General features: G+C 42.6%; 1 protein-coding gene across 2 annotated transcripts; it reads right to left on the bottom strand.

Annotated features, from left to right (window-relative positions):
• Nucleotides 1-215: 215 nt before the first annotated feature.
• LOC115638768 (phospholipase A and acyltransferase 3-like) lies at nucleotides 216-27,637 on the bottom strand. 2 transcript variants are annotated; one of them, XM_030540751.1, is made up of 6 exons: nucleotides 27,557-27,591; nucleotides 5,554-5,689; nucleotides 3,964-4,226; nucleotides 3,242-3,324; nucleotides 2,480-2,715; nucleotides 216-660 (listed from the first exon to the last, which is right to left on the bottom strand). In XM_030540751.1, exons 2-4 carry the CDS (start codon nucleotides 5,651-5,653, stop codon nucleotides 3,253-3,255), a joined length of 435 nt encoding a protein of 144 aa, XP_030396611.1. In that variant the 5' UTR covers nucleotides 5,654-5,689; nucleotides 27,557-27,591; the 3' UTR covers nucleotides 216-660; nucleotides 2,480-2,715; nucleotides 3,242-3,252. The 2 variants fall into 2 exon arrangements, with proteins under 2 accessions (XP_030396611.1, XP_030396619.1); XM_030540759.1 differs by lacking the exon at nucleotides 216-660 and adding an exon at nucleotides 14,420-14,528 and having other exon boundaries at nucleotides 2,463-2,715; nucleotides 27,557-27,637.

The raw sequence follows: 27,637 nt of genomic DNA, 5'->3' as shown, positions 1-27,637 counted from the left end.
TCATTGTCCTTGTTCAGAACCCTCCTTAAAACTCTTCTTTGCTCTGATACCTATAAAAATACCTGATCAGGTTGAGGCAGGTGGTGTGCTGTGACTAGAATGGGCAGGAAAACAGGATTTCCCTTCCACATACTCCAGTGAAACCATGACACTTATATGAAATAAGAAGATTCCTGTAATTAGTTTTGGTCAAACTCTTTAATATAGGTCCACAATCAAAATAATTAGCTCACTCTCTAGAAGGTCTGAACTAAGCAGTTTAATTCTGTTAAGTGATTCTTAATGTGTTTTGCTATAGGATATAGTCTTTGATGTCTCTTTTGCTGGTTGGTCAGCCCCTCAGTTTGCAGCCAGTTCTCCTCCAGATGACTGGCAGATTCTCTCAGACACATCAGGACTATACATTTAGGTCTAGGCATATTGGAATTGGTGATTTTTCCAGGAAGTTATGGGTTTTTGTGACTGGAGTTTGACTATTTAGGTTTTTATTTTGATGAAGCCGCCCACTAACAGTAAAATTTCTTGTATTCTACAGCATTGAATAGAAAAGAGGTTTAGGTTTTCAAAGTATCTAGCTTTCCTTTTTACTCTCCGAAGCTCCTGCAGAGAAGGCATCGTGTATGCATTTCTTTCCATAGACAAGGTTGAGTGTTGTGCTGTCTGAAGGAAAGAACACATTAAAAGAGTAGGTGAAAGTATCTATGCTAAAATGCAGCTAGTTAGAACTATGGATTGCTTTTACAGAGTGATCTCACCGACTGATCATATAATATAACTCAGCCCAACAGCCATTACAGTCCAAGGACAAGCTCAGGAGACTGGCAGTGGAAAATCATGGCTTCCACTTCCAGTGTAGATTGCTGGTTTCCCAACCAGCCCATGTGCATAGTGATGTAAATTTTCTAATATCTGAGATTTGTTTTGTGAGCTGTGAGACATGAATGGGTTTCAGGCCATTTCCAAGTGATCATGTATTTAATAACACCACTATGCAATAAGTGGTACCCTTTTCTGATCTCAATAGAAAGGCTAAAGAGGATAAACTCCCCTCACTTTGAGAGGTAATGTCTCCACAGGCAAGCATGGTATACATTAGCAGGGTGAGGCAGCTATCATGGCTGTAGTCTGTATTGTACCTGTTCTTAGGATATATAAAGGACATCCAGGACTATCAGTATTCATAAGCATAAACTCCTGTTGAGAGTACTGGTTTTGTTCCCTTGTACACCAGTCTAAATCAAAAGCAACTCTATGGGGCCAACATTCATCACCCACTTGTTAAATTTTCAGACAGCCACCTTTTTGCTTTGTCCCCCTGCTGTCCTTCATGTTTTGGGAGAAGGCCCCCATGAAAATCTTCAAAATTCAAGATTTCAAAATTTTTTTTTGTCACAATTAAGGGTGAAAAGTTAATCTCCGGGGTTTTGGGGGGAGTGGGGGGTGAGGGATTGTTGGAATGTAGTATTCTGAAATATTTTGTTTCGGAAACACTGACATTATTATTTACTTTGCATTAGAATATTGATTATTGCAATGTAATATAAAAAAGTCAAAATGGCCTCATCAAAATGAAACATTTTGAAAATTTTCCATCAAAATCTACACATTCCCAGAGAACATTTCGCTTACCATGAGACAGCATTTTCCAATGGAAAACTGTTCAATCAAAACATTTTCTACCATCTCTAGCTGTGACCACTATCTGTCATGCTGAGCAGTATTATCTCATTGTTTCTGTGTAGTCCTGTGTTTGTATCTACTCACTGGCTCTTATATTGTAGGTTCTTTGGGAAATGGACTGACTTTTTGTTCTCTGTTTGTACAGCACCTAGCACAACAAGGTTCTGGTCTGTGACGGGGCCTCCTAGGTGCTACCTCAATACAAATGGTAAATTTAAGAATAATCTCAGTTAAAGTCAACAGTATTCCATTGGTTTAAAACCAATTGAGAGCAGAATCAGGTACATTATCATTTTTGAAACACAAAGAACAACCATATAGTTTCAGTCCAACATGACTTATTTCAGCTCAAGGAAAACAAGAAACAAGGAAAGTAGCCTCCATGACAACACAATAGTCATGTTGCCTCATTAACAGGCTGCAACAACCAGAGAACAAAATGGCTGCTGTCTCTATTAGACTTGATCAAAAACGTTCCATTTAAACTTTTTATTGAAATAGAAAATGCCTTTTCAACCAAAGTGAAATTGCCATGAAACTTTATTTTTCAGTGAAAAATTTCAAAACTAAAAGTTTTAAAATATTCAAAAACAATTGAATGTTATGTTGTTAGGAATATAATTACTCTGTCCCTCTGCTACCCCTGCCTTTGTCCAGGGGAAAAATTAAAAAAAGCAAGAGAATGTTCCCTCTCGCTACTAAAATGAAATTAAAATTAAAACCAATACATGGAAAAAATGGTACGTTTTAAACAAAACTAAATTTTGATTTCTTTTGAGCTTTTGTGAATGATACTTACCTTTTTTGACCAGCACTAGTCCGGACGCGTAGGCAGAGCTCTTAGAAATGTTCAATATACAGAATACCAAAGCATCACAGTTTCATAGCCATAGCACCACGAAGTAGGAGGAGGAGAGTACACAAGGGTTGTTAGTAAGTATTTTACTTGCTTTTTCAAGTCAGTTATTCCTAGCCTCTGAATGCTGCTTCATGTAGAAGAGGTTCTTTCTCTAGCAATCCAGTTTTCCATTGCGTCTAGAGTAAATAACCAAGGCCGTTTAACATACTTCCAAGAGCTTTTTCCAGTCCCCCAAATTTGATGATTATTACACTCAATATTCATGCTCAGGGAGGTAGTGGGGGAGAATTTCCCCCTTTTTAGTAATGTATGAAGGAGTCTTGGACACCACTCATGAACATGGGGGCTGCACTGGGGGAGATTGATTGTCATTAGTGTGAAGGGGGCATAGATTTTATGGGAGAAGAGAGACTATTCCTTTGTTGATGTAAGTGGACTTAGTTATGTGGGGTCTGTGTTGAGAGAAAGGATCATCCCCTTCCTCCACAAACCCACCATTAATGAGGAAAGGGCTCAGTTAAGTGTGTTTTCTCCTTTTTGTGAGTAGGGAAGATGACCCTCCTATCACTAATGTGAAAGTTGTTCAGGGACATATAGTGAATATTTACCTTTGGTACTTGTGAATGATGGGCTGTATGTTGCATCAATGCAATTGATCTCTAAGAAATCAGTGCCCATGCAAATGCAGTAGTGCATACTCACCGATCCACACACTACTCATTGATCTCAGCTAGCCATTTCTTTATCTGCTTCACAAAACCTTCATCCACTTCAAAGTAAATTGCCTAAAACAAGAAGCCAAGTTCATGATAAGAGTGAAGATTCATGTGAGCCAGAATCTAAGAACTAACCACTTTTGAGTCTAATACAGATCTGTCAGTTATACTTTTTCCCACTGGGGGTGGGAAGGGCAAGGTGAAATGTAGCCGGTTTCATTTTTTTCTGATTCCAGGCTCAACCTGGGAGGGATTTCCCATGAAATCAGAGAAAGTGTTCAGAAATGACTGGCAGTGAACTGTTTCAAATTCATCTTTTATCTCCCTGGTTTATCCCATATTTGGTCAAACAAAGTGTGGCTCTACACCCAATTTGAGAGCATTTCTTTTTTCGTGTGTCGCACCTGAAAAGTTCCATGGAACTGGAACGCTTGTCTCTTTCACTAATACAAGTTGATCCAATAAAAGATATCACCTCATCCATCTTGTCTCTATTATGTAACTGTCATATACGTTAATTTGTTTCTTGTTTAACCAGAGTACCAATATTGCTTTATGTTCTATAAATATCTAAGGCCTGCTTCTGTTCTGTTATCCTGATGGCAATCTTGAAATCACTCCACTGATGTAATACAATGCAAATCAAACAGAATCATGCCCCTAGGGAGTCATTTCTAAATGGAGATCAGGTGAAGGAACCAGACTTACCTGCTGTGATTCAGCAATGCCATATCTTATCAGGGTGGCAAAATGTTCACAGTTAGACATTACTAGATTGTAGTCTATATTCTTCCCCACCAGGTGCTCAGCTCTCTTTACCACATGAGAAAGAGGTAACGGAGGGTGCTTTTTATCTAATTGGTTGTTCACAGCATAGCTTGAAACACGAGCCACGTTCCTCAGACGCTCCTTTTGCACTTTGGCTTTGAAGAATTCTCCATTAAGCATATTATTTAATCCCTCTTCCAACTCTTAGAAAAAGAAAAAGGAAAAAAAAAAAAGACAGCCAATAAGAGGTGAAAGAAGGCTGGCAGTTTGCCCAGATCTGACAGGATTGACTAGATCCTGACAAATAACGTGATTTTTTTGGTTCAGTGGCTGAACTGGAGGAAACCCCCCCCCCCAAGTTGGTTTTGGGTTGACTGAGACATTTTGTTAGACTCAGAATGAGATTCCTTCATTACATTTTGTTTAGTCTGGGTAGATTTTTCACCCTAGTTTCGTTATTTTTAAAGCATGAGCTAGATTTCAAAACAAAGTCAAAATGTTTGTTTAGAAAACGTCAAAACAAAATTTTTCAACTTTTTAAAAATTATATTTTAAGCTGAAACTATTCTCCAATTTGACCCAAATTTGTAAATAGTTTTGGTTGACCCCAAACTGTGTTTTTCAGTGAATAAGCTGTTTGTCAAAAAAAATTGCAGCCAGCTCTAAGGGTGTGTAACAGGGTGCTGGCCAGGAGACCTGGACAGGCCCCTGTTAGCCCCAGTTCCCATTAAGGGGAATTAATTGGAGCTGGCAGGGTGTGGCTCATTGCTGGGCTAAAGAACAAACACCTTTGGGTTTTACGGGCCAGGGGGCTGTATAAAGCTCACAGGAAGAAAGCAGAAAGAGAGGAACAGGAAAGGGAGGAACCTTAGGCTGGAGTTCCCAGCTAGCTGCAGAAGCTAGCTGTCCCCCAAGGGGCTACCTGGACTGAATCGAACTGTATATAAAAGGTGGTGGGAACAAACACAGAAAATAAAAGGGCAGTGGTGTTTGCACAGAGAGGTCTCTGGCTGGTTTTTGAGAGGAGCGGTGAAGTGCACTGCTATAGGGTGATATCTAGAAAAGGCATACTTAGTGCTGCTTCTCTTGGTTGGCCCAAGAAGAGCAACTCCTGACTGAGATATGCAAAGCATACAGTATCTCCTGTTGGAAGTGAGAGGAAAGGTTGTTGAGCGGTTAGGCGGAAAGCTGGGATATGGGAGACTTGAATTCGAGACTCTGCGGTTCCACAGACTTCCTGTGACACATTTGGCTTACTTGGGACACAGTCTCTCTCTCTGCCTCAGTTCCCCATCTGTAAAATGGAGATAATAGTACTTTCCTACTTTAAAGGAAGGGTAAATGGAAGTAGAGATTGTGACCAAGGGACCAATTAGTATAAATTGTAATGATGGGTCATGTGCTGTGCACACCTGTCCTGCTAGGAACTGCGTGAGATCATTTTTATACAACAGTCAAAACATCAGATGAGAATAATTTTGGATTATGTGATGAATCTATGGAAGGATTCATCTTTTTATTCTTATTTACCTGGAAATGTGAAGTGGACCACATATCCCTTTCCCACATAGATGCCCCAGTGTTGGTATCCCACTCTCTGAAATTCAATCAGATCTCCAGGCTCTAGCATTATTGCTGAAGTAAGGAGATCCCATAGATCCCGTATCTGAAAGTGAAAGAAAGATTGGTTGTTAAATCTTCGCTAAACAGTATATTTTTCTTTAAACCTTAAGAATAATAAACAGCAAATACCATATGTTTAAGATGTGCATGTGGCTTCTCCTGGCTTGATCCAGAGAGACTCATCTCCCATCCAAGACAAGCTGAACTCAGTTCCAAGTTCCAACCATCTTATCCAGAGAGCAGTGAATCCTATCAGAGACTACTCAGCACAACTTCTACTGGCTCTGCCCAGGGGAAAATAACTTATATCTTCTAACAACATACAGCCTCTACTGACTTGGTTCACGGGGAAGGAGGCTGTCATTTGAAGTATGTTCACTATGGGACAATCCAGATCTAGCCACTCTGGCTGTGAAAGTCCTTTCGGCATTGGAAATAATACAGTTCCACTGGCTTGGAGCAGCTGGATTTGGGAACTACACAAGATGTGTTCACCCCCTGCATGGCACAGAGCAGAGCTGGCAAGGGTGAGAGGAAGAAACGGTTTTGAGTTTTCACTACTGCACAGCTCCTCTGTGTTCTACCCACCCCTTTGTGGAGGGGTCAGGGCCACCCAGAGGGAGGGGCAAGTGGGGAAATTTGTAGGGGCCCCCATGAGAGTTTGTGGGGCCCCTGGAGCGGGTTCCTTCACTCACTCCAGGGGCCTCGGAAAACTCTGGCAGGGCCCGGGGCCTCGGAGCTTCTTCTGCTCAGGGTCTTTGGCGGCGGGGGCATCCTTCCACCCTGGGGCGGAAGGACCCACCGCCGCCGAATTACCAGTGAAGCAAGACCCGCCGCCGAAGTGCTGGGTCTTCGGGGGTAATTTGGCAGTGGGGGTCCCCCGCCGCGGGTCTTCGGGGCACTTCGGTGGTGGATCCCGGAGTGGAGGGACCTCCCTGACGCCGAATTACCACCGAAGCGGGGGTCCCCTGCTGCGAAAGACCCCAGGCCCCCTGAATCCTCTGGGCGGCCCTGGGAGGGGTTGCCCAAGGCACCATGGAGGTTAGTCTATGTTCCATGTATACACAAAAACTTAGATTAAAAATAAATATTCTTGCTGGAAAGTTGCAATGAAACACTACTTTCATTCTTAGAATTCAGAATGATAACACATAAGAACCCCACACAGAGAGATACAAAGAAGGCTACTCCTTAAGACAGAGAGGCATAACTCCCCCCACCACCCGCTTACTATAGACTGATTGGCTGCAGACTGATTGCTGCTAGGCCCAGCTTGAATGCCTCCCCACAGAGCCCCCTAGCCTGCAAGCAAGACCAGAAAAAACCCTGAAATTTGCAATGGCAGCTTACAGGTTTAACACACCAATAGGCAGGAGCAGTCTCCTCAGATTAGAACCACTGCCTATTACTGCCTGGTGGGGAGGGTTCCTTCTCCCTCTGGAGATCTCTCCAGGGCTCAGCTACTCAGGCTTGGCACTGTGGGATAGATTTGGGAATCTTCTATAGACGCAGCCAGGAAACATCTCCTTTTCAGTTACAGTGCAGTTACCATACAGCAGGGGAGTCATTTGCTATTATGGAGCAGCAGTGACAGTTACCTGCTCCCCCCAGCAATTTTTCATAGGTCTGTTTTCCACTTTCTTCCCCCATCCCACCACAACATTGCAAGACATCATATAATCACATAGCATATTCTATATGCTGACACAACTTTGTCCCTCCACAGAAATAATGCCCCTGACATACAGAACCAAAACAACATGGTAAGAACTGTCACTCAGTGCTGCCAAACCAGCTGTAATGCTAGTGTCGTGTTTGCTGCTCATGCTCAAGCATCAAAGGCACGGAACAAAAACTGCTGGAGAATCAGGATATGTCCCTTGTTATCACATCCCTGGCAGGAGCACATCACATGGATGCCCTTTGTCCTGTTTAACAGAAGGCCTGTATCCAATATTCTCCTACCTCTCCCCACCCCCATATACACAGACCTTCATGGGACTGAAACCTCCAGCTGAGTTGTCAGAGGAGGTGGGACAGATTTGGGGAGGTAGAAATTGGGTTGCACACATCCAGAGGCCCTACAAACACTTTGCAGGGGTTCCAGGTTTGTTTAAACTAGCCTTGAGAGATGTACACAGAGAGTGCAGTCATGGACAGATGGGAGTGGGTAAGGATGGTCTCCACTAACTGTTGAAGCTCAGCTTTAATGTCACATCCATGATGTGCTGACATAACGTAAGAGAGTTGAGTCAACTGCTGTACATGGGAAGAAAGTTACTTACCCAATCCATGTTCTCACTTTCTTTCTGGATTATTCAGAGCTCTTCTGTGTGACAGGCTTTATACTCCTTTCTTTTCTGACAGCAAGAACACAATGTGTTTGCACAGAAAACAGTTACTCGTCTCCTCTCAGCTGGTTGCAGCTGAAGTGAGGGCTGAGGTGGGGTATTACGGCCAGTTTTGTTTATCGCTAAAAGGCTGAATTCCAGGAATGAGCATTGTTTCTTTCAGGTCTTTGTGATTTCAAAGACTTTCAAGTGTTTTCTTCTAAACCCTGAGCAGAGTCCAAGTTCATTGTCATCCTGAAGTGAACTTTAAGGCATTTTACTTTAAGGCACTGCTGTGTGTCAGTCAGAATGCATCCCAGAAGTTCAGAATCAATGTACCTGCTGCTACACCTTTTGGAGCATGCAGCATTCTTCCCATGTGCTGATATTCCAGCTTCACTCCACAGGCAACCCCACTGGGAACAGTTCTTAAACTCACCTGCAGAGACTGCAAGTGCGCCTGATCCATACATGGGCCACGCAAGGGAGTGAGCAGGCTTCTTGCACCTTACCCATTCTCCCTTCATCTCGTCTTAATTAGTATTTAACTAGGTATGATGTCAAATGAGGTTAGTTGGTTTGATCTCTCTCCTTCTACCCCTGGGCTTTAATTCAACCAGTTTAGCATATACCAGAGTAAAAACATGCTTAGTCTTTACTAGTGTTTTAGAATGTATTATCTCAAACTGTCTAGCATAATTGAACATCACATCTTTAAATTCTTATCAACCCACGACCAATGTGTACCAACAGAGGGCCTCTCTTCATAGTCGAAAAAGTGCTTTTTCTACTGAGTTACCTTAACAGAGTTAACATAACTCAGTCGTGTTCCCACCTTGGCTACACCACAACCAGCTAAAACAGTCTTAAGTTGTGTCCACATGTGCTAATCAAGATTTTCAGTTGAGTTAAGCAGATCGGATTAGGCTAACAACAGAAATAAGTACCTTTTTTGCCCTATAGAAAGTGCCACATAATGTGTCTAGATTAGGAGAAAAAAAATGGAGTGAGTTAAAACCCCCAATTTAACTTCATACTCTTTTCCTAATCTAGAAAAATCCATAAGGACGAGCACAATGTTGCCCAGATGGGAAAAAGTGAGTGAGATAAAATAAGAATTCAGTCTTAACATTTCCCAATTGTCTACTTGTAATTTTATGACAATCTTTAATTTAATTGGAATATATTTTCCTCAAATTACTCAGTACTATAATAATTTTTGTCCTACAACCTTTGATATAAATTGTGCAGTATTTTGTAATGTTTGTATTCTTCTATACTTCTATTGTTTTTGTTGTCTTAATGGTTCAGTGCATCTGTAATGGGGAACCTTACCTCTCCCATGCAGAGATACATCTGCTGCCTCAGTTTCCCTTTGTCATAAACAGATAGCTAAGGTTTAATGTCTCTTACACCTGGAAAGAAGTAATCTGAAACACCTGACCAGAGGACCAATCAGGAAACAAGACTTTTTCAAATCTGGGTGGAGGGTTTTTTGTGTGTGAGTCCTTTGTTCTTGGTCTTCTGCCTGTCCCTCTCAGCTATGGGAAGGATTTTTCTATTTCCTGCTTTCTAATCTTCTGTTTCAAAGTTGTGAGTACAAAGATGATTTGTTGTTTTGTATTTACATGTCTATAGTTGCTGGAGTGCTTTGAATTGTATTCTTTTTGAATAAGGCTGTTTATTCAATATTATTTTAAGCAAATGACCCTGATTTTGTCACCTTAATACAGAGAGACCATTTTTATGTATTTTTCTTTCTTTTTATATAAAGCTTTCTTTTAAGACCTGTTGGAGTTTTTCTTTAGTGGGGAACTCCAGGGAATTGAGTCTGCAGCTCACCAGGGAACTGGTGGGAGGAAGAAGTCAGGGGGAAATCTGTGTGTGTTAGATTTACTAGCCTGACTTTGCATTCCCTCTGGGTGAAGAGGGAAGTGCTTGTGTTTCCAGGACTGGAAATAGAGAGGGTGGACTCCCTCTGTTTAGATTCACGGAGTTTGCTTCTGTGTATCTCTCCAGGAACACCTGGAGGGGGGAAGGGAAAAGGTTTATTTCCCTTTGTTGTGAGACTCAGGGATTTGGGTCTTGGGGTCCCCAGGGAAGGTTTTTTGGGGGACCAGAGTGCCCCAAAACACTCTAATTTTTGGGTGGTGGCAGCTTTACCAGGTCCAAGCTGGTAACTAAGCTTGGAGGTTTTCATGCTAACCCCCATATTTTGGACACTAAGGTCCAAATCTGGGACTAGGTTTATGATACCCTTCTGCAGCGGTAGTTTTGTTTTCTGGCTAATCCAAAAGCCCCATCCCTTCCAGAGCAAACAAAAGTCAAAAGGAAACAAAACAAAAAACAAAAAAAATGCAGACACTCTCCAATCAAAGCAACCTTTCACTCAGCTACTCATTCCCTAGGGTACACTCTCTCTCCAGGATCCATATGAATTTCTCCCCTTCTGTCAGGGGTTCACATCTCTTGGTGCAAGGATATAAGTACACCGTCTGCAGGTATTGCCACACAGTCATAGGGGAGCTCCCTCCCTCCTTCAAATACATACAGAAGGCCTATATGATAAAAGCAGGTGTCTCCTCCACCCTCACTCTGTCTCCCTTCATGTGCCCTTCCTCACAGTACACCCAGAGTATCCAGAGGCTATCATTACTAGCCTCCTAAGGTTATAGGCTTCTTCTAGAAAGTCCTTTTCTCTTTGGGGAGATGCGGAGCTCAAGTTCATTATTCCCTGCCCACTCCACATCTCTTCCCCGAGGCCCTTTCTTTCCCCTCTTCCCGAGTTTCGCAGCAGGGAGAACCACCACACAGCACACTCCCTCGCTGTTTCCTGTCACACCATGGAAAAAGAACGTACTTACAGTCCAGCTCCCTTCCCCACAATGACTGTCAGGTCTACAGCTCCCATCATCTTGGAAACTAGAATTCCTGGAATGTCTTCATTCTGGGCTGAACTGGGAACCGGCCTTGCTAGGCTAACAGCCTCCCTTACAATATCATATTGACTTTAATTTTTTCGTACAGTGTCACCTGCCCCCCTTCAACTCATGTCTCCACTTTGGTCCTTAAGTGTTTTCTTGTTTGTCAGTCCGACCACATCTCTGCACATGACACAGCTCCTGGGATGGGATCTCATTGGCCCATAGCCTGTTGATTGAGACATACAAGTGGGGTATGGTTTCAGAACCCTTTTCCTTTCTTGGCCTCTCTTCAGAGGTTTGGTTTTTTCGGCGTTGTCTGCAAAAGATTACCCAGGCAATTGTCTAAGACTTGTTTAGTTGTACTAAAGAAAGATTTATTAAAATAGAGGGGAGCATTTTAAAACAAAAAAAATGATTTGCATAATATATCTGGGATTAAGCTTAGCATAAAGTAATCTGGATAAGAATCCCTCATTTTAGTTCAATGAAAAGGAAAGAAAACACCTTACATTTTTAACAATCCAGTTTTTCCTTTGATCCTCTTGGTCTGTCTGGGTCTCAGAGCTCTAACTTTTCTTCCAAGTCCTCTGCCAGATATATGTAGTGGAGTCCTCTGATATATTTGATTTATCAGCATAGATACCCCTCACAAAAGGATTTGCCCAGTTGTTGTGGTTGATCATACCTGACAGTCCTTCTGATGACTCTCAGATCCATTCAAAATTGTATATAGTACCTAATTCTTTTCCACTCTGCCTCTAACTAGGTAGATACACACAATAAAGGGTTGTCTTAAAGGTCAAAGTTACAACGTGTTTAGCTAACACACATCATCTGGGTGACTGTCATTGATTCCTGTTGATTACCGGGTGGTAGGAAAGATGTCGGTTTCTTGAGTAGGTGTGGGTATATGTGTGTGAGAAGGTGATGTGTATAGTTAGGGAGCTTTCCTCTGCATTGCCTAGATAGACAGTTCTGAAAACTCAAGTCCTTTCTCTATCCACAAAATCGATACAGCTGAAGCACTGCCCATGCAAGCTTCCCTCCTTTGCTGCTACTGTCTTAGCCCCTACAGCTCAAGGTGGTCATCTTTAGGTGATGCAATGACAGCTCATAGCTTTATGTGTCTATTCATCCATTGGCTTTGCTGCTGAGAATGCTGACAGGGTACCAATCAGTGCCATTTATTGTGGGGCTTGTGATATGGGCACATGACCACTGCACTGAGATTACCAATTCATTAAACAGAGACCACCAAGTATCCATTAGATGAGAATGACCTTTGATTAGTACTAATCTGGGTCAGCTGATTACCTAGAACGGAGACTCCCTATTCTGTTACCAAACCCAAGAGTCATCTGGTCCCCTTGTATAGCAATTGTAACATTCCTAACATAGGGGAAAATTAGCCTTCCAAAACACATTAGCACTACAAATATACCAGGTCTCTGACTAACTACAGCCCTGGTGAAAATAAAGGGAGGTAAAAAGAACCCCAAGTAATTTAAGTAGACCCAGCTATGGAAACAGCACAATCTAAGTCCATATTAAAAAAAAAATCCCTCTCTAATTGTCACAGCTTTCAGAAAACTGGCTGTGATGTTTCATTTGTTTCTAATGGGAAAAATTAGTCTCTGACTCACAGGTGTCTGGAAGGGCCAGAACAGTTGTCTTAGTGTATATTTCATCATAGGTTTTTCAAGAAATTAGTAGAGAATTATGTCATTCAGTGAAAATATCATGCCACCGGAATTTCTGTCATGCCTGCCTCTACTTAGTGAGTTGAAAAGGTCAGCTCATGTTAATGTTTGAGCTGAACAGACATTTATGTCATGAAGAGAGTTTCACAACATAACATCATTCTGTTAACATCCTCCTTTTATTTTGTCTGAGGTTTATTCTCACCCCATTTTATTTCCTCATTGTTGTTTTTGCATATTATCTACAGTTATTATTTCAGTGTTAAATATAAAATCAAGAGCTACATTTCGAAGTGGGTAATTGAGTCTATGGTCTTGATTTTCCTCACACATTTAACTTCAGTATACACTTGATTTCACACTGATTTCAGTATACGCTTGATTTATACCAGCATAAGTAAGAATCAAGCCCCGTGAGCTTTAAGGAAGTCTTAAGTTTGCTAAGGGCTGTGTAAGTTGGTCCCCTGCCCCCTGCATCTTCTTGTTTCCCTCAATGTACACGAGACAGCAACTTAGACTTCCTTAGAGTCACTCCCACTTTCCAAAGTGTAAACTTACTTCTGCTAGTGAAGTGGCGGAAGGGTCCACTCACCATAGGTTAGCCTTCTTGTGGCTGGGTCTGTGAATTAGTTTTCACTCCATCTGGCACCCCTTTCCATACATTACTCATGCTGTAACCCACCCCCTTCATGAGTCAGCTCTCCAGCCAGTCAGTATATAGTCTCTTCACACCCCCTCTTTTCCCCTAGTGAGTAACAAAGTCCCGTTGGACAAGCTGTCCATATGCCATCTGAGACAGTCTTCTGTTCCAACTCCAGTCCTGAGGCCTGCCTGCTACTCTGGGTTCCAGCCCAGGGACCCTATGACTAGCAAACTAGGTCTGTTCAGTCTCAGACCCTGTTGCTGTGTTATTGTGCTCTTTCCTACCCAACCTCTCTATCGCCTTGCCTATCTCTGGGTTTACCCCCTGAGCTTCCTACACTCTCCATTGCTACTTCTCCCCTGGAGGCCTCTTGTACGATTTCCTAGCCCAGGGCAGGACCCAAGGGCTTATTCTCCCCCTGGATCTCCTCCTTGTCCATAGCCAACTCCTTTTTTCCTTTAGGGAGTAATCACAGATCTCCTCCCTGCAGCCTCTGCTGCTGCTGCTCACATCCTTGCTTTATAATGCTCTTCCAGCTCATCTGCCATTAGCCCCTATCAGTACCTGGTTCCCCTGAAGGTACAGCATCTCTAAGGTGAATTGACTCCTTCTGGCCCATTCAGGGCTTGTGTGAAGTGAACACTCCATCACACTGCCCTATGCCCATCCCCTCTGAATTTCACTCCTGGTCTCTCTCCCTGAAAAAGCTACACATTACTCCATCTCTAGGAGTATTCTCAAGACTAACTCGACTCATTGTTTAGTTGTGTCATTTTGTATACTGTAGTGTGCTTTAGCTATTTGTGTATTTATACCGCTAGGCCCAAATCCACCCTTCGAGTGCACAGATTGATTATTGAGTGCTTGATAGATTTTAAGGGACACTAGCAGGAAGGAATTCACCTTATTAGACCGCAAAAGTGTTTTTGAGCCAATCCCACTGCCATCACCTCCACCCTAAGGCAGCAATAGGCAGCATGATCCTAGCATGCCATGTATATGAGGGAAAGAACAGGAGGATCTTAGTAGTAGCTGGTATCAGTGAGGCACTGAAGCTCCGTGCTACATAAGGTACACAAACCGTGTGGGGACTCCCAAATCCTGGCCCTAATTCTGCTCTTGCACAGCAGAACTGTGCTAGTTCTTCTACTGGGGGTGGGGGTGGGACTAACCTACCTGTAAAGGAAGATGCAAGATTCATTCCATAATGCACTGCTGTCTAGATCTGTACAGTTCTTCCCAGCACTTGCCATTTCTGGAACATAAGCTGGCTTGACGTGAACGCCTGTTTAAGAGAGTTTAACCAGTGTGTTAAGCCATCAGAAACACCTAGCTAGATAAGGTAGATAATAGAAACCAATTCAAAGAAAGCTAACAAAAAACAAAGCAAAGCATTTGTTTACATTGCTTTGTTATTAAACAGCAAAGTGTCTGTATCATTTCCCTTTTTACCATAAAGGCCGGTATTTAGGTGCCTAAAGTTAGGTGTCTAAATTCCTCTGAGGTTATGAGCCAAGATTCTTATTCACTGTACATGTCCCATGCTGAGTGCATATTCCTATAAATAGGATACGGACAATTAAAGCAAAACAGACCATAAATCATCTCAGTCAGAAAACTAAGCACCAAAATACGAATCCTGAGAAGTGCTGAGCACTCACACCTCCATTTAAGTCAATGGATGTTATAGGTGTCATGCACTTCTGAGAATCAGGCCTTCCCAGGTTTATAATATCGATAGCCTCCCTAGAAATACAGACTCCAGTCTTTTTAAATGGCTCCCTACTGTTGTTCTCATTCTAGAAAAAGAATTACGTTCTAGTAGGTGAGGGTAAAATGGGTGTGTAAGGGAATATGAAGGGAAAACAGAAAGAACAGGAACTGAATGGTGGATGGCTTTCAAAATGAAAATGCAGAATAACAACATTCCAGACAACACACACATCACAGGGACTATTACTGTGGCTAACACCTTTTGCAATCACACCAGCTACCTATAACTGCATATACCTTTAAACTCTGTTTTGTGCTCCTGATCATGAGAAATGAATAATACTGCTGCTACTGCCATAGACAGACAGTCAGATACTGTTCAAACGCCCTCAATCCTCAGCCACAAGATCCCCTGTTATTCCAGTGCTCTGGGTTGAGTATAAATGATGCAGATAAACCACCATCATAGAATATAAGCACCAAAGTTTTGCATTAAAGGTTAGAACTGGGCATGTGATTCATAATCTGTCTATCCAGTCCCCATGACCATAATCACTGAACCCATCACAAGCTTTAATGTATCCTCAGAACACCCCTGCTATTATCCCCATTCTACAGACGGGGGACTGACAGCAATGCTAAGTGAATTGTCCAAGGTCATACAGGAAGTCTGTGGCAGAACAGGGAACTGAACCCTTGTTTCTCAGGCTCAGGCCCAGTCCCATATCTCCTGTTGCTCATTCAGGAATTGTAGCCTGTCCAAAACACAATAAAATTGGAGGAAAATTGTACATGTGTTAAAAATAAATAAATAAAATAGAAATCGGTGTTGTCCAGATAGGAGGACATGGCATAACACGACAGGATTACGAGGAGATGTGGTGGGGAAGGTAAATATAATTGAAACCGGAGCTGAAATTTTAAATGCAGGGGGTGGGGAGGGGACAGTGTACTCAGGCTGCCATTTGGCCATGACACCTGGATTCATACCCTGATCCTTGGGCAGAAGGGTTCAAAAGCCTCGTGAGATCTTTAACACAGACACACACTGCATAACACCTTGGTTTTACATCTCACTGGATAACACAGAGGTATTTTTATTTATTTTAAACACATGTACAACTTTCATCCAGCTTCATTCTGTTTTGCAGACTCCATCTGAAAAATTCCCGCTTTCAACACCAGCGATTGCACCCTAGCTGCTGTTGCTTGTCTGTGCTGAGCTGCAGTGACCCACTCCTGCCATCAGGATCTGGTTTTGCTGCTCCCCTCTGGTCTGTGACTCTATCTTGACGCATAGTCCGGCTATGGCTGCTCTCTGTACATCTTTTTGCTCCATAGTTTCCCAAGGGAATGTCTACATGGCAACCAGAGATGTGACTGAAGCATGCGTAGACATACCCAAATTATCTTTGATCTAGCCAGCTTGAATAAAAACAGCAAATTAGCTACAGCAATGCAGGCTGTACAAGCCAACCCGGGACTCTGCGTATGTGTAACCTTTTTGTCACCCATACAGGCTGTCAAACCTCTGATTGCAGTGTAGACATATCCTAAGGCCATTTTCCATTGCACAAGGTTTCCTTGATGCTGGCTAAGCAGTTCTCGCTATAAATTGAGGAGATTCAGGCAGCTGTTTGGGGGCTGAACAGAGGATACCCAAAAGCAGGAGTCATTTGGGAAAACCAGAAACATGTTAGTCAGGAGTTTGTAATCATGCCTTAGGTTAGGACATGCTTTGGTCAGGGGAATGTTTTTGTCAGGATGCTAAGAAAAAGGGGAAAGGGAGCAAACAGCGAAATTGTTTGAAGTTCTCACTTTCCCTCCCCCTGCTTTTCAATTTGTTCCTTTTGCTGACAGGAGCCTGGGCCATACCAGTCTGGGATTTCTTCACTTAATCCCAGCAACGACAGGTGCCAAGTGAAATGTGCTATGAAATGACAGTGATTCAACAAACTGACCTCACCAAACAGAACTGCGAGGCTTTGACCCATCCCTCAGCCTTGGGACAGTGTTTTGTGTGTGGTATTTCTATTCTCCCGATCCCTCCAGGGTCTTCTCAAAGCAGCTGCAAAAGCTCAGTGCCAAGTATTGGATGGAATCAGCAGTAGACGAGCTGAATACTTTGTCTAGTATCCCCAGCTTTTCCTCAACATAAAACACGTCTCCTTGTCCTCTATTGAGCACACATCTTGGAACACATTTTCAATCAATGCTGAGGTTACCCTGTACCTTTCTGATGGTATCCTATGAGCAGAACATGGTACCTATTCCTTTTCAAAGCCCAAAGCACTAAAGCATGCACATTATTTTGAGCATCTGAGTAGTTTCATTTGCTTAAATTTATGCCCATTCTTAGGAGCTTTTTTGGATCCGAGCCTGTATTTCCAGCTCTACATCAGCTGCTGTGTTATGTAGGGACCTGCTTTGCTGTGGGGACAAAAATCTGAGGCTGAAGCAAAAGGCCAGATGCAAAAATTCCTGCACTTTGAATCCAGACTTGCCTCTAACTGAAACTGCTTCTCCTCATCTTGGCATGTGCCTTTTGCCACACTATTGGAGGGAATGTGATGACGGCCACCACAGAAGAGGGCAGAAACAGTAATATCTGAGAGCACTAGAAGTGGCAGCAGTATCAGGAGCTTTAGCAGGTGTTTGTTTTGGCACCTTCTCTTACCTGGTCTGCTGAAACCTGTTACTCCAGTTCCTGACCAGGTTGACAGAAGCTGCCATTTTGTTGTCAGTGTCAATGTGTTTATTTATGCGTTTAATCCATGTGCTTTGCTTATTTACATGGTCAGAAAATAAGGAATTCCTGTACCCATCTCTGGAATGTGCAAGCAAGGCTGGGGAATCCCTTCTAACAGTGCAGGGTGCTATACAGCCGCATATGTTAAAGGGTCTTCTCGCTGAACCATGTGTGAAATGTCCTAGTAGATGTAATCCAGCAAGCAATGGGCAATCCATGATTTAAACTTTGAGAAATGAGTCTCACGCTCTTTTTGTGAAGTGTTATATAGGGTTGTTTCAATCACCACTTTTCTGTTTTACCCCTAAATATCCAGATTGTCTTTTATATGTATATAAATAAATATACAGCTGCATATATATATATGCAGCTGTATATTTATTTAAAACATTATATGTATTGAAAGTGTCACACTGAAAGATAACATACAAATAAATTAAAGTGGTGAGGGGTCTGATCATTGCATCAATCACATGCACACAATTGTCACTAACTTCAGAGTGAGTTATGCAAAACAGTTGATGGAATAATTGAATCCCACTTACTACTGGTGTCTCATTAACTGTGGATTCTGATCCATGGTGTATTAATTCATTCACTCTCTCTCGCTCATCTCCCTTTCTTGAATCCTTTTACTTTTTACCTCCCATTTTTCCCCTCACAGGATATGAGTAAATCCCCCAGAAGTCCAGGAGAGTTACTCATATCCTGTGTGGGGAGAATCAGATCTCTGAAGTATAAACTTTGAGGAAAAATACAAATAATCCAAATGTTTACAAATTTTTGGATGCATGTGTGAGATCAGGATGGAGATCTTGGAAGAACGGTCTTGCTTGCAGGATTTCTAATATCTTTTGGTTTCAGTCAAATTGGAAACACTGAGAATTGTCCTGTCTTGCAGTATTTTTGTGTTTCTGATTCTGGACCTAGCCAAAATGACTGTAGAAAGAGCAGAGTTGTGCAAAAGTTGAGAGAGAGAGAAAGAGAGAGTCAATAAGTAGTTTGGGTTTGGTTCAAGAGAAGGGTTTTGTCAATTCTGATTTTACCTGAGTTAGTTTGTTCATCCCTAATGTTAAACATTTTGTGCCTGATTAAACTTCAAGATAATTTGGTGACTCTTTAAGCTATGTCAAATGAAAATCTGTTCACCACATGTTGGTTATCAGATTTAGAGGTGGGTCCAAACCAAAACCCCATATCCAAATAATCCCAAAGTTTGGTGATGTTTGGAGCCAGATTTGAACCTCTCCAAACATAAATATAGACAGATCTACATTTTGTGTCTGATCCCGGTGTCTGTATTGAGAGGAACCAAAACTCTAGATCTGAAGAACCTTGGACTTAAGGGGAAGTTAATTTTCTTTTATGTATTATTCACACTTCTGTATTGGTTTATGAGCTGTTCTGATGCCTTTTCTATAATACCTGTATCTGAATAAACTACACTGTTAGTGTGAAGGGCAGTAATTATTGCTGCTTTCTGCTAGTCTTGTAACTTCTGCTGGGTGTGTATCCCACTAAATTACACGTTACCAAAAGTTGATTTCAAACATGTGAACTGGTTAATCGATAATAATGTAATGGTAAGGGGAGGCGGTTCAAGAGAATCTTGTCTAATATCAGTGCATGCTTGTGATAGGAATTCAACTGAAGCAAACAAGACTAATGTTCAAAGAGACACATCTTTTCTCTTATTAATAAGTGGACTCCTCACAACCAGAATTCTCATCTTGCTCTGGTTCAGTAGGTGATGTAATGGCAAATGCTAATTGAGACTTGAGACTTAAATTTCCCAAAGCTAAGACAGACTATAAAGAGAAGTCTCGCTGATTACAAAAACATACACCCTTGGTATTGGTCGATCATACACTAAGCAGAAAGGCAGAAACGGACAGCTGTCAGTTGCATAGGACAACAAGGATTTTTCAGCCATACTGCATGTAATCTAGAGTGTAACTAGTATATTGCCAGTCCGGAGATGCCTTCTGCAGTATTAGTCTCAGTATGTTTGTTTTTATACATGCCTCTTTTTTTTTCTTTCTTCATTTTTGTGCAATTGCCCAGGAAATAGTCAATCATTATATAGGAGAATTTGAATTCTCAGAACATAGCCCCCCCAAGAGAGAACTTGAACTCTGACCTCAGTACAGCAGTGCTAGGATTACATAATACCTTTGGTAACAGGTCTTAGTTACAAAGAAGGATATAAACTCTTGCCCCAAATAGGGCCATGAGAGCACGGATCAAGGTCTTCGTTGGCACAGAGAGACCGAAACCGCATGAAAGTTAGAGAAACATGTAACTCTGACAAAATCATAATTAGGGTTGTGTTCCTTTAAAGAAATAAATATGGTTATCCTTATTGTTGATGACAGTGTCCTAGCCCATCTGTCCCCTTTTTTTCGATTATATTTAGTTTGAAAAGGCTTGAAATTAAAATTTAAAAAACCCCAGAGCAAATACCAGGTAAGATAATCAACAGGGCCCAGGAGGAGACATTATACAGTATCAGGATTCAAGTATTCCTGAGTTCAAATTCTGGGTTTGCCACAGATTAATTAACCTAGTTACTTAAGATGTGAAGTAAAGCTTTATTCAAGCTGTTTAATACTCTTTGCTTTATCTTTATCTTTATCTTTAACTTAAACTTTTGATAAACGGGGGAGAAAATATGTCTGTTAAAGATTCAGTTCCCTGACTTCATCATTTAGGAGCTAGGAAAAGCCATGCCCACATCTGCACCAGCAACCAAAAAGTCAGATTTAACATTTCTGTTATTTTTGAAGTAAAATCAGACAGAAAATAATAGATTTTAGATATTTACCCCACCAGGCCTGCCTTCTATAAACATCAGAAAGATGTTAAAAAATATTGTGCACAAATCCAATCTTTTTTTTTCTTTTGCAGGTCACCTTTAAGAACAAGGTATGGTCATGGTATTGTGTTATATTTAAGGACCAAAACAACAACAAAAGAACAGGATAGTCTGTATTTTGTCAACACCTGTGACACTTTTATTGCAGATTTGTTATTCCTGGGCTGTGGGAAAGTCACTAGAGTGTACAGTATTATTCTGTGCATAGTCTTCCTCTCACATGCTTCTTAAATGGTTGAAAGTAATTATGCAAATATCTGCATGAGTCTGTAATGACTCTGTCCCTAGTCCATACTTTGTCACTGTCTATGACAGGGGTGGGCAAGCTACTGCCCATCAGCTGTTTTAATCTGGCCCTCAAGCTCCCGCTGGGAAGCTGGGTCTGGGGCTTGCCCTGCTCCTGCGCTCCAGCAGGGGAGCAGGGTTGGGGGCCACTCCATGCAGTGCCCAGAAGCTCCCCTCTAGCTCTTACATGTAAGGGCAGCCAGGGTGCTCCACTCTGCATGCTGCCTCCACGCCAAGTGCTGCCCCTTCAGCTTCCATTGGCCAGGAACCTGTCAGGGATGGTCTTGGTAATACTTAGACCTGCCACAGATGCAATGGAGTTCTGGTGACTCACGGGCTGAGGGAGAATTCTGTTTTGTTCTGGATCTTATAGTGTGCTGCTCACTGTCGTGGCAGACAGGGGCGGCTCCAGGCACCAGCACGCCAAGTGCATGCCTGGGGCAGCAAGCCACGGGGGGCGCTCTGCCGGTTGCCACGAGGGTGGCAGGCAGGTTACCTTCGGCGGCATGCCTGTGGAGGGTCTGCTGGTCCCGCGGCTTTGGCGGACCTCTCGCAGGCATGCTGCCGAATCCATGGGACAAGGGACCTCCCACAGGCAAGCCGCCGAAGGCAGCCTGCCTGCTGTGCTTGGGGCGGCAAAATACCTAGAGCCGCCCCTGGTGGCTGAGCAGTGACTGAGACTTGTGCTCAGAGAGCACAGAGGACTGAATCCTCCATTCCTCCCTCAGGCACAGCTACACAGCATGGAATTGGAGATTTCCCTGAGGAACTAGTGCAGGAATGGGTTCCTGGAACTCTCTAGCATCCTGCCTTGGAAAATGGCTGACTTGATGCTTCAGAGGAAAGTGATCCCCCCCTCCCCTTCCCATCCAGTACTGCAATTCTGTACCGTGAAGATTGAAAGAAGATTTCTAGTACTGGAGAAAGATACCTGATTAACAAACCAGGTGATTGGAGTCCTTTATGCAAAGAAGAGATATAGCTTTCCGACACTGAGCTCCCACTGCATCTCAGTCATGACCTGGTGGGACCACCTCTAGTGTAGGCTCAGTCTCTATGCACCTTCAGACATTGGCCTCTATAAGACTATCATCACAGATGCCATTTATGGTGGGGATTTTCATGGTGTCCATTAGAAGATGCATTGAACCACCAGTTCATTTTTTCCGTAGGCCGCTGAAGAGGCAGGTGATGGTAGTGACTTACAGTCATAATAAAAGAGAATAAGCCAAAATAATTTTTGTGAACATCTGAAATAAGCTGTGGCTACACTCCTATTCCCATCACGTGTTTGCATACACTGTCATTGTCAAAGCAAATGATTAAGTGTTTCTCAAATGCGTCCACCATAGCCGCATGGATCCACAAGGGGCTTTTCTTATGGTAACAGTGGGCAGTGATGGGACAGTGGGGGGTGCAAATCAACAGACCCTCTTCCAGGGCTGCAAAGAGTCCTGTGGCACCTTATAGACTAACAGACGTTTTGGAGCATGAGCTTTCGTGGGTGAATACCCACTTCGTCAGATGTATTCACCCACGAAAGCTCATGCTCCAAAACGTCTGTTAGTCTATAAGGTGCCACAGGACTCTTTGCTGCTTTTACAGATCCAGACTAACACGGCTACCCCTCTGATACTCTTCCAGGGCTGTTAGTAGTGGTTGGGCCCTCCCTCCTCTGGAGACACACAAACTGGAGGAGCAGGCAGCCCATGAGTTCCTCACCTTCCTGGGAGCCGTGGGGTTGGGCTTCAGCCCTTGAGTGGTGGATAGCAGGCTATAGCCATGGGGCTTCAGGCTCTGTACCCTGCCTACATGGTGGCAGGCTCTGGCCCTGAGCTCACTGTCCTCATCATCCTGGCCTCTGCTGCCTCCCCTACTCCACCATCACCTCTGGTCCCCATTGCCTCCCTACCCACCTCCCCATCCAGGGCTTAATTTTCCCCCAGGCTTGCGGGGACTGAGTAAATCTGCTGTGAAAAGTGATATTTGTATGTTTGTTAATATCACTTTTCACAGCAGACTTAGTAGCTAGCAAATTGTAAAAAAAAAGAAAAAAGGAAAAGAAAAAAAAAAGAATGTGCAAAGCACTTTATTTGTGTTTCTATTCTGTTTAGGTCCAGTAAAGAATAGAGACAACTGTACATTATTTTTAATATTGAGTCTGCAAAAAAAAATCCACCCTAAATAAATTACAGTGATTTGGGCATGTGTATGTGCATATGTATTTTTCTAAAGTTAATTAAGTATTTTAGGGGAAATTGTCAGAGCAGCCACCAGCAAGAGTTGGCACCAGCTGCACTCTGAGGCTGCCAGAAAATTTCATAGAATATCAGGGGGTCATCTAGTCTAACCCCTTGCTCAAAGCAGGACCCATCCCCAGTTAAATCATCCAGCAGCTTTTTGCCCCATATCCCTAAATGGCCCCCTTAAGGATTGAATTCATAACCTTGGGTTTAGCAAACCAATGCTCAAACCACTGAGCTATCCCTCTCCCCCAGAATACTGCCTTTGACAGGTGAGAAACCCAAGGGAGGAGTAGAAGATGGCTGTTCGGCATCAGAACAAATCACAGAGATACTTTACCAACTGTACAAGTCTGGTTAATACAAAAACAATCTGAGAGGCTGCAAGACTGTTTTCACTTCCTTATAATTGTACGTTGCACAATTCTCTCAGTCTAAGGTCACAGCTGTATTTAAAATAGGAAAACCAGGAAAACCAGTTCTGAACAGAATACTGTTTTTTGTCAGTCATGCTTGCTGCAGGTTGGAAAATTAACACATGACAGTTCAGGCAGAATCATTGTGCATGGTGAGGATCCAAGGGCTCAGACTGATTCTCCTGAAATGGAAGTGGGAGAAGTGAGCCTCTTTAGACTATGGTCAGTTTATTCATGTGGTTTGCCAGAAACTTCCTGAGGTCCAGAGTGCTGTGCAATACTGGTCTCTTTCATCTGGCAAAATCAAGTTATAAAATTTGGCAGAAAACATCTGAACAGGAATCGGATGGGTTGTACAAATTCCATATTGGGCCAGGCCAGGCCACGCCAGAAATGGGCTAATAGTCTGTCCTGGAGACAGCGCATGAGAGGAAAGATGTTCCAATGATTAGGTCACTAGTTTAGGACTTGGGAGGCTGGGTTCAACTCTCTAATTCTCACAGCTGCAAGCCTTGCGTCTTCCCGTCTGTAAAATAGGAATAATAGCACTTCCCCACCTCACAGAGGTATTGTGAGAATAAATGCATTAAAGATTGTGAGGGATACTATGGTGATACCATATAAGTATACAAAATAGCTAGAAACAGGCTTTAACTTGCAACACTGTCTAGAAGTGTCAGGCCTGGAGGGAGGCAGCTGCAGTTAATAATCCAGAGAGTACAGGATATAAATGTGAGGCGATAGGCCTCAGCAATAACTAGTCTGATCAGTGGACTACATGCTAAAGAGTAGCAAGGGCCCTGAGGCTAGGGAGGTAAGTGTTCCCTTGGGGAAATGGAAAACTGTTGGGGTTTTTCCCAGTTAGTTAAAGAAACTTTCCTTGTCTTCCTGATGAAAGGACAGGCCTTGATTTGGACTAGATTGTTTTCCCTCTGGCATGGACCCCAACTCAGGCAAGGGAACTCCAATTGTTTTGACAATGCCATCTGGTGTGTCCTTTGTGACTCCATCTGTGGCCCACTAGCACTCTACTGATCTGATACAGGCATTTGGATTCGGGGGGCGATAGTCTTGTGGCTACATTACATGACTCAGGGTGCGTCCACACTGCCCCGCAGTTTGGACTGTGGGGCGTGAATAGCCTGGTGTACCAAAGTGCTGCACTGTAACTCCCCTGGGTATTGCAGGTGCAAACTAATATGTTGCTACTTTGTATGAATGCAGTCCTGTTTGAAGCGGACTACATTATTGGAAACTAGGAACCTTTCAGTTTGCACCAACAACATCCATACAGGGGAATTACAGTGCAGCACTTTGGTCAAGTGTGCGTACTGCTATTCACACTCCCATAGTCTAAACTCCCAAAAAGTGTACATATAGCCTAAGAGTAATGAAAAACTGGGTCTTGGTCCTATTTCTGCTATGGTCTTTCTGTGTGATCTTGGACAAATTACTTAATTGCTCTGTATCAGTTTTCCCATCTCTAAAATAGAACATGCTATTTACCCACCTTGTGAGGTGGCTGTGAGGCTGAATTCAACCATAGTTGGAAAACTCTTTGAGAAGGAAAGGTGACCTGGATAGAAAGCACTATAAAAGTGATAGACTATTATTGTAAGCTATTCTCTTCTGCCTTGCTTCAATGCTATGGAAGACTGCAGTCAGTCCTCAAGAAAGGAAGATGTGGCATAGAAGAAGTCTGACATCATTGAGCGTTCCTGGAAGAATTAGAAGTGCCTGCTTGAGTCTGATCACCAAAGAAGAGCTTTTGTAAAATTTTAAGATGCATAAGTCTATGATACCGCAGTAACTCCTCTAGAAGACTCTCATGGGTTAAGAAAAGAGAGAAAATGCTTCTGATTGATGGTCTGATATGACTCTACTAAAGATGTCACTTATACAAGTCCTTCAATTGTTTTTCTGCTGACTAAGGTTCCTGGTAAGCTGGGCCGATTGTCCCTTCAGCACTGACCCATGGGGTCATGCTTTTGAAAAGCTGGCATTTCAGTGGTATGTCAGCACGTCGAAGAGCAGCCCTGTACTCCACAGAACTGCAGAGAGCCAGCAGTATAACCGTTAAGAAAAAAAATAAAAGAAGAAAATGTTCCTCTAAAAATTACACCTCTTCCTGCCAGGTTCCCTAAAGCTTTGAATGTCTGAAGTGGCTTTTATCTGAGAATATCAAGTTACTATACAAACATTGATTAATACACGATGCTGCTCAACTGAGTGATCCTGTCTGAATTGCTGCCATTCTACTAAGGTACAAAAAGTTTTTCTTCCTGGTCAGGCGCAGTGTAAACCCACAAGCGGCTTGCACAACATTAACAAGGACAAGATCTTCCCCCAGATAGGTGCCTACAATTTCCATTAAAATCAGTGGGAGTTGTTCGTAAGTTTTTTGAGCACAAAATCTGGCTCATGCTTGTCTTTTTTTAGTCTGTTTGTGCAGCAGGTTCCTGGCCCATGACTGAGGTTTCCAGGAGCTATTGCAATAGACAATTACTAATCTGTCCTAAAATGTTCCTCCTTTAATCTATTACAACCCCTCTCCCACGTTGCAGTCTGTCTCCTGGTATGTACTAAGTAAGAACACAAGCAAACTAGCCACCTATCAGAGTGGCTATGTAACTAGCAACACATATTGTGATCTGTTAATACAAAGAGAAAAAAACCAGTATTCAAATATAATTATCTGCCTTTTTATATTGTTTCCATCACTGTTGAATCTGAAACACTTTCTCCATGTTAATAATCTCACTAACTTTCCTCCTGTTTTAAAACCAGCCCAATTATGTTATTTTGTTACAGAGGCAGTCTCCCAAAAAGGAGTGGTACAAACATGGGGTGGTGTATGCCAGTTGTTTAACCATATTAGTACCAACTGATATTGTTTAAGGAACAAAAGAAATAAGGAGGAGAGGAGGAAGGATACATCTTCCTTGTTCCATGAAATTCTTTGCTTTTTGGCAACCTGATATGATCTAATTCAGGGTCTCAGAGATCATGAAATGTTCATGCTATCCTGGACTCCTCAAAGTATTTTTTTTCTCAAGCATTGTTCATTTCAGAGTCAGAACTCAGCAAAAGCAGAACCATCTGTTATACAATGCACAGTAATATCATCACTTATTGATGACTGAACCTTTTGTTGACAGGCTCTCAACTACTGAGCTGTAAATGGATACATGCCAGTGAGGAAGAAAAATGAGAATGGGCTGCAGAGAAGAATTTCCTCCTCATCTCCCTTCAAAGCTATCTGTCTGCCCCAATATAGTTTTTTTTATCTCTACCTTAGGAGGTGAAGGTTGATGCATCTTGTTCTAGCAGAAGGGAATGAATATGATCCAAAGGCTATTTAGGTCAATGCAAAGAGTCTCCATTTAGTTCACTGGACCGGGAATCAGGCACACAGGAAATACTCATTTTGTTCCATGGAGCTTGTAGGTTGTGCAATAGAAAGTAAATCAGTAGCAAGACTAAATCTTTTCCAACCCAACAAATGATTTGACAAGAAACTTAATGAAGCAGTCACTGTGACTCTGACTTATTGGTTAAGCCAAGTTAATCAGACCCTGAGATTTGTGAAGAAGTCAGAATGCTCATTTTGTGTGGATTTTAAAAGTGGTGCTGAAGAGCATCCTGGCACTAGAATATAATTAAATTGATTCATCCTAACTCAATTCGTTCTCAGCTGGCTGCCCATTTCACACAGGGCCTCCCTTGACAATGCATTAACCTGTCGCCATTATCAGTGTCCTGATGTCCTCATGATTTATTAAAGCAATGCCACTGCATGAGTAAGTTGCAATGAGAAATCATTACTCAGAGGATAGTTTTCTAAGGAAAAGGGTCCAGGAGCTGATTCATTTATATTGATCTGTTCCAGAATGGCAGTTCCAATGGTCCGTCTACGTGCTACCCTGTTTTGGATTGTGGCCAATGATAGATGCATAAAAAGAGAATGTAAAATGCTGTAAATGGGCCTAACTCTGTAATACCATGCACTGGGAAAAAGCTTCTTCACCTTACCTTAAGGTATGAGAAGATCCCAACGGTTTTCACAAGAAAAGCAGGGCTGGTCTGTAAAAGGGAGTGAAAGGGCTTGTTTGG

The sequence above is a fragment of the Gopherus evgoodei genome, chromosome 1 (genome assembly GCF_007399415.2).
Source record: "Gopherus evgoodei ecotype Sinaloan lineage chromosome 1, rGopEvg1_v1.p, whole genome shotgun sequence".
NCBI lineage: Eukaryota > Metazoa > Chordata > Testudines > Testudinidae > Gopherus > Gopherus evgoodei.
Note: the sequence above shows the minus strand (reverse complement) of the source record. Positions and strands in the feature narration are given on the sequence as shown.

Excerpts from the sequence above, each read along its gene's own strand:
- LOC115638768 (XM_030540759.1), bottom strand. The coding sequence starts at position 5,653 with ATGCTAGAGCCTGGAGATCTGATTGAATTTCAGAGAGTGGGATACCAA. Across the intron at positions 4,227-5,553 it reads GGTCCACTTCACATTTCCAG|AGTTGGAAGAGGGATTAAAT; the intron begins GTAAATAAGAAT and ends TCTTTTTCTAAG. Across the intron at positions 3,325-3,963 it reads GCATTGCTGAATCACAGCAG|GCAATTTACTTTGAAGTGGA; the intron begins GTAAGTCTGGTT and ends TTCTTGTTTTAG.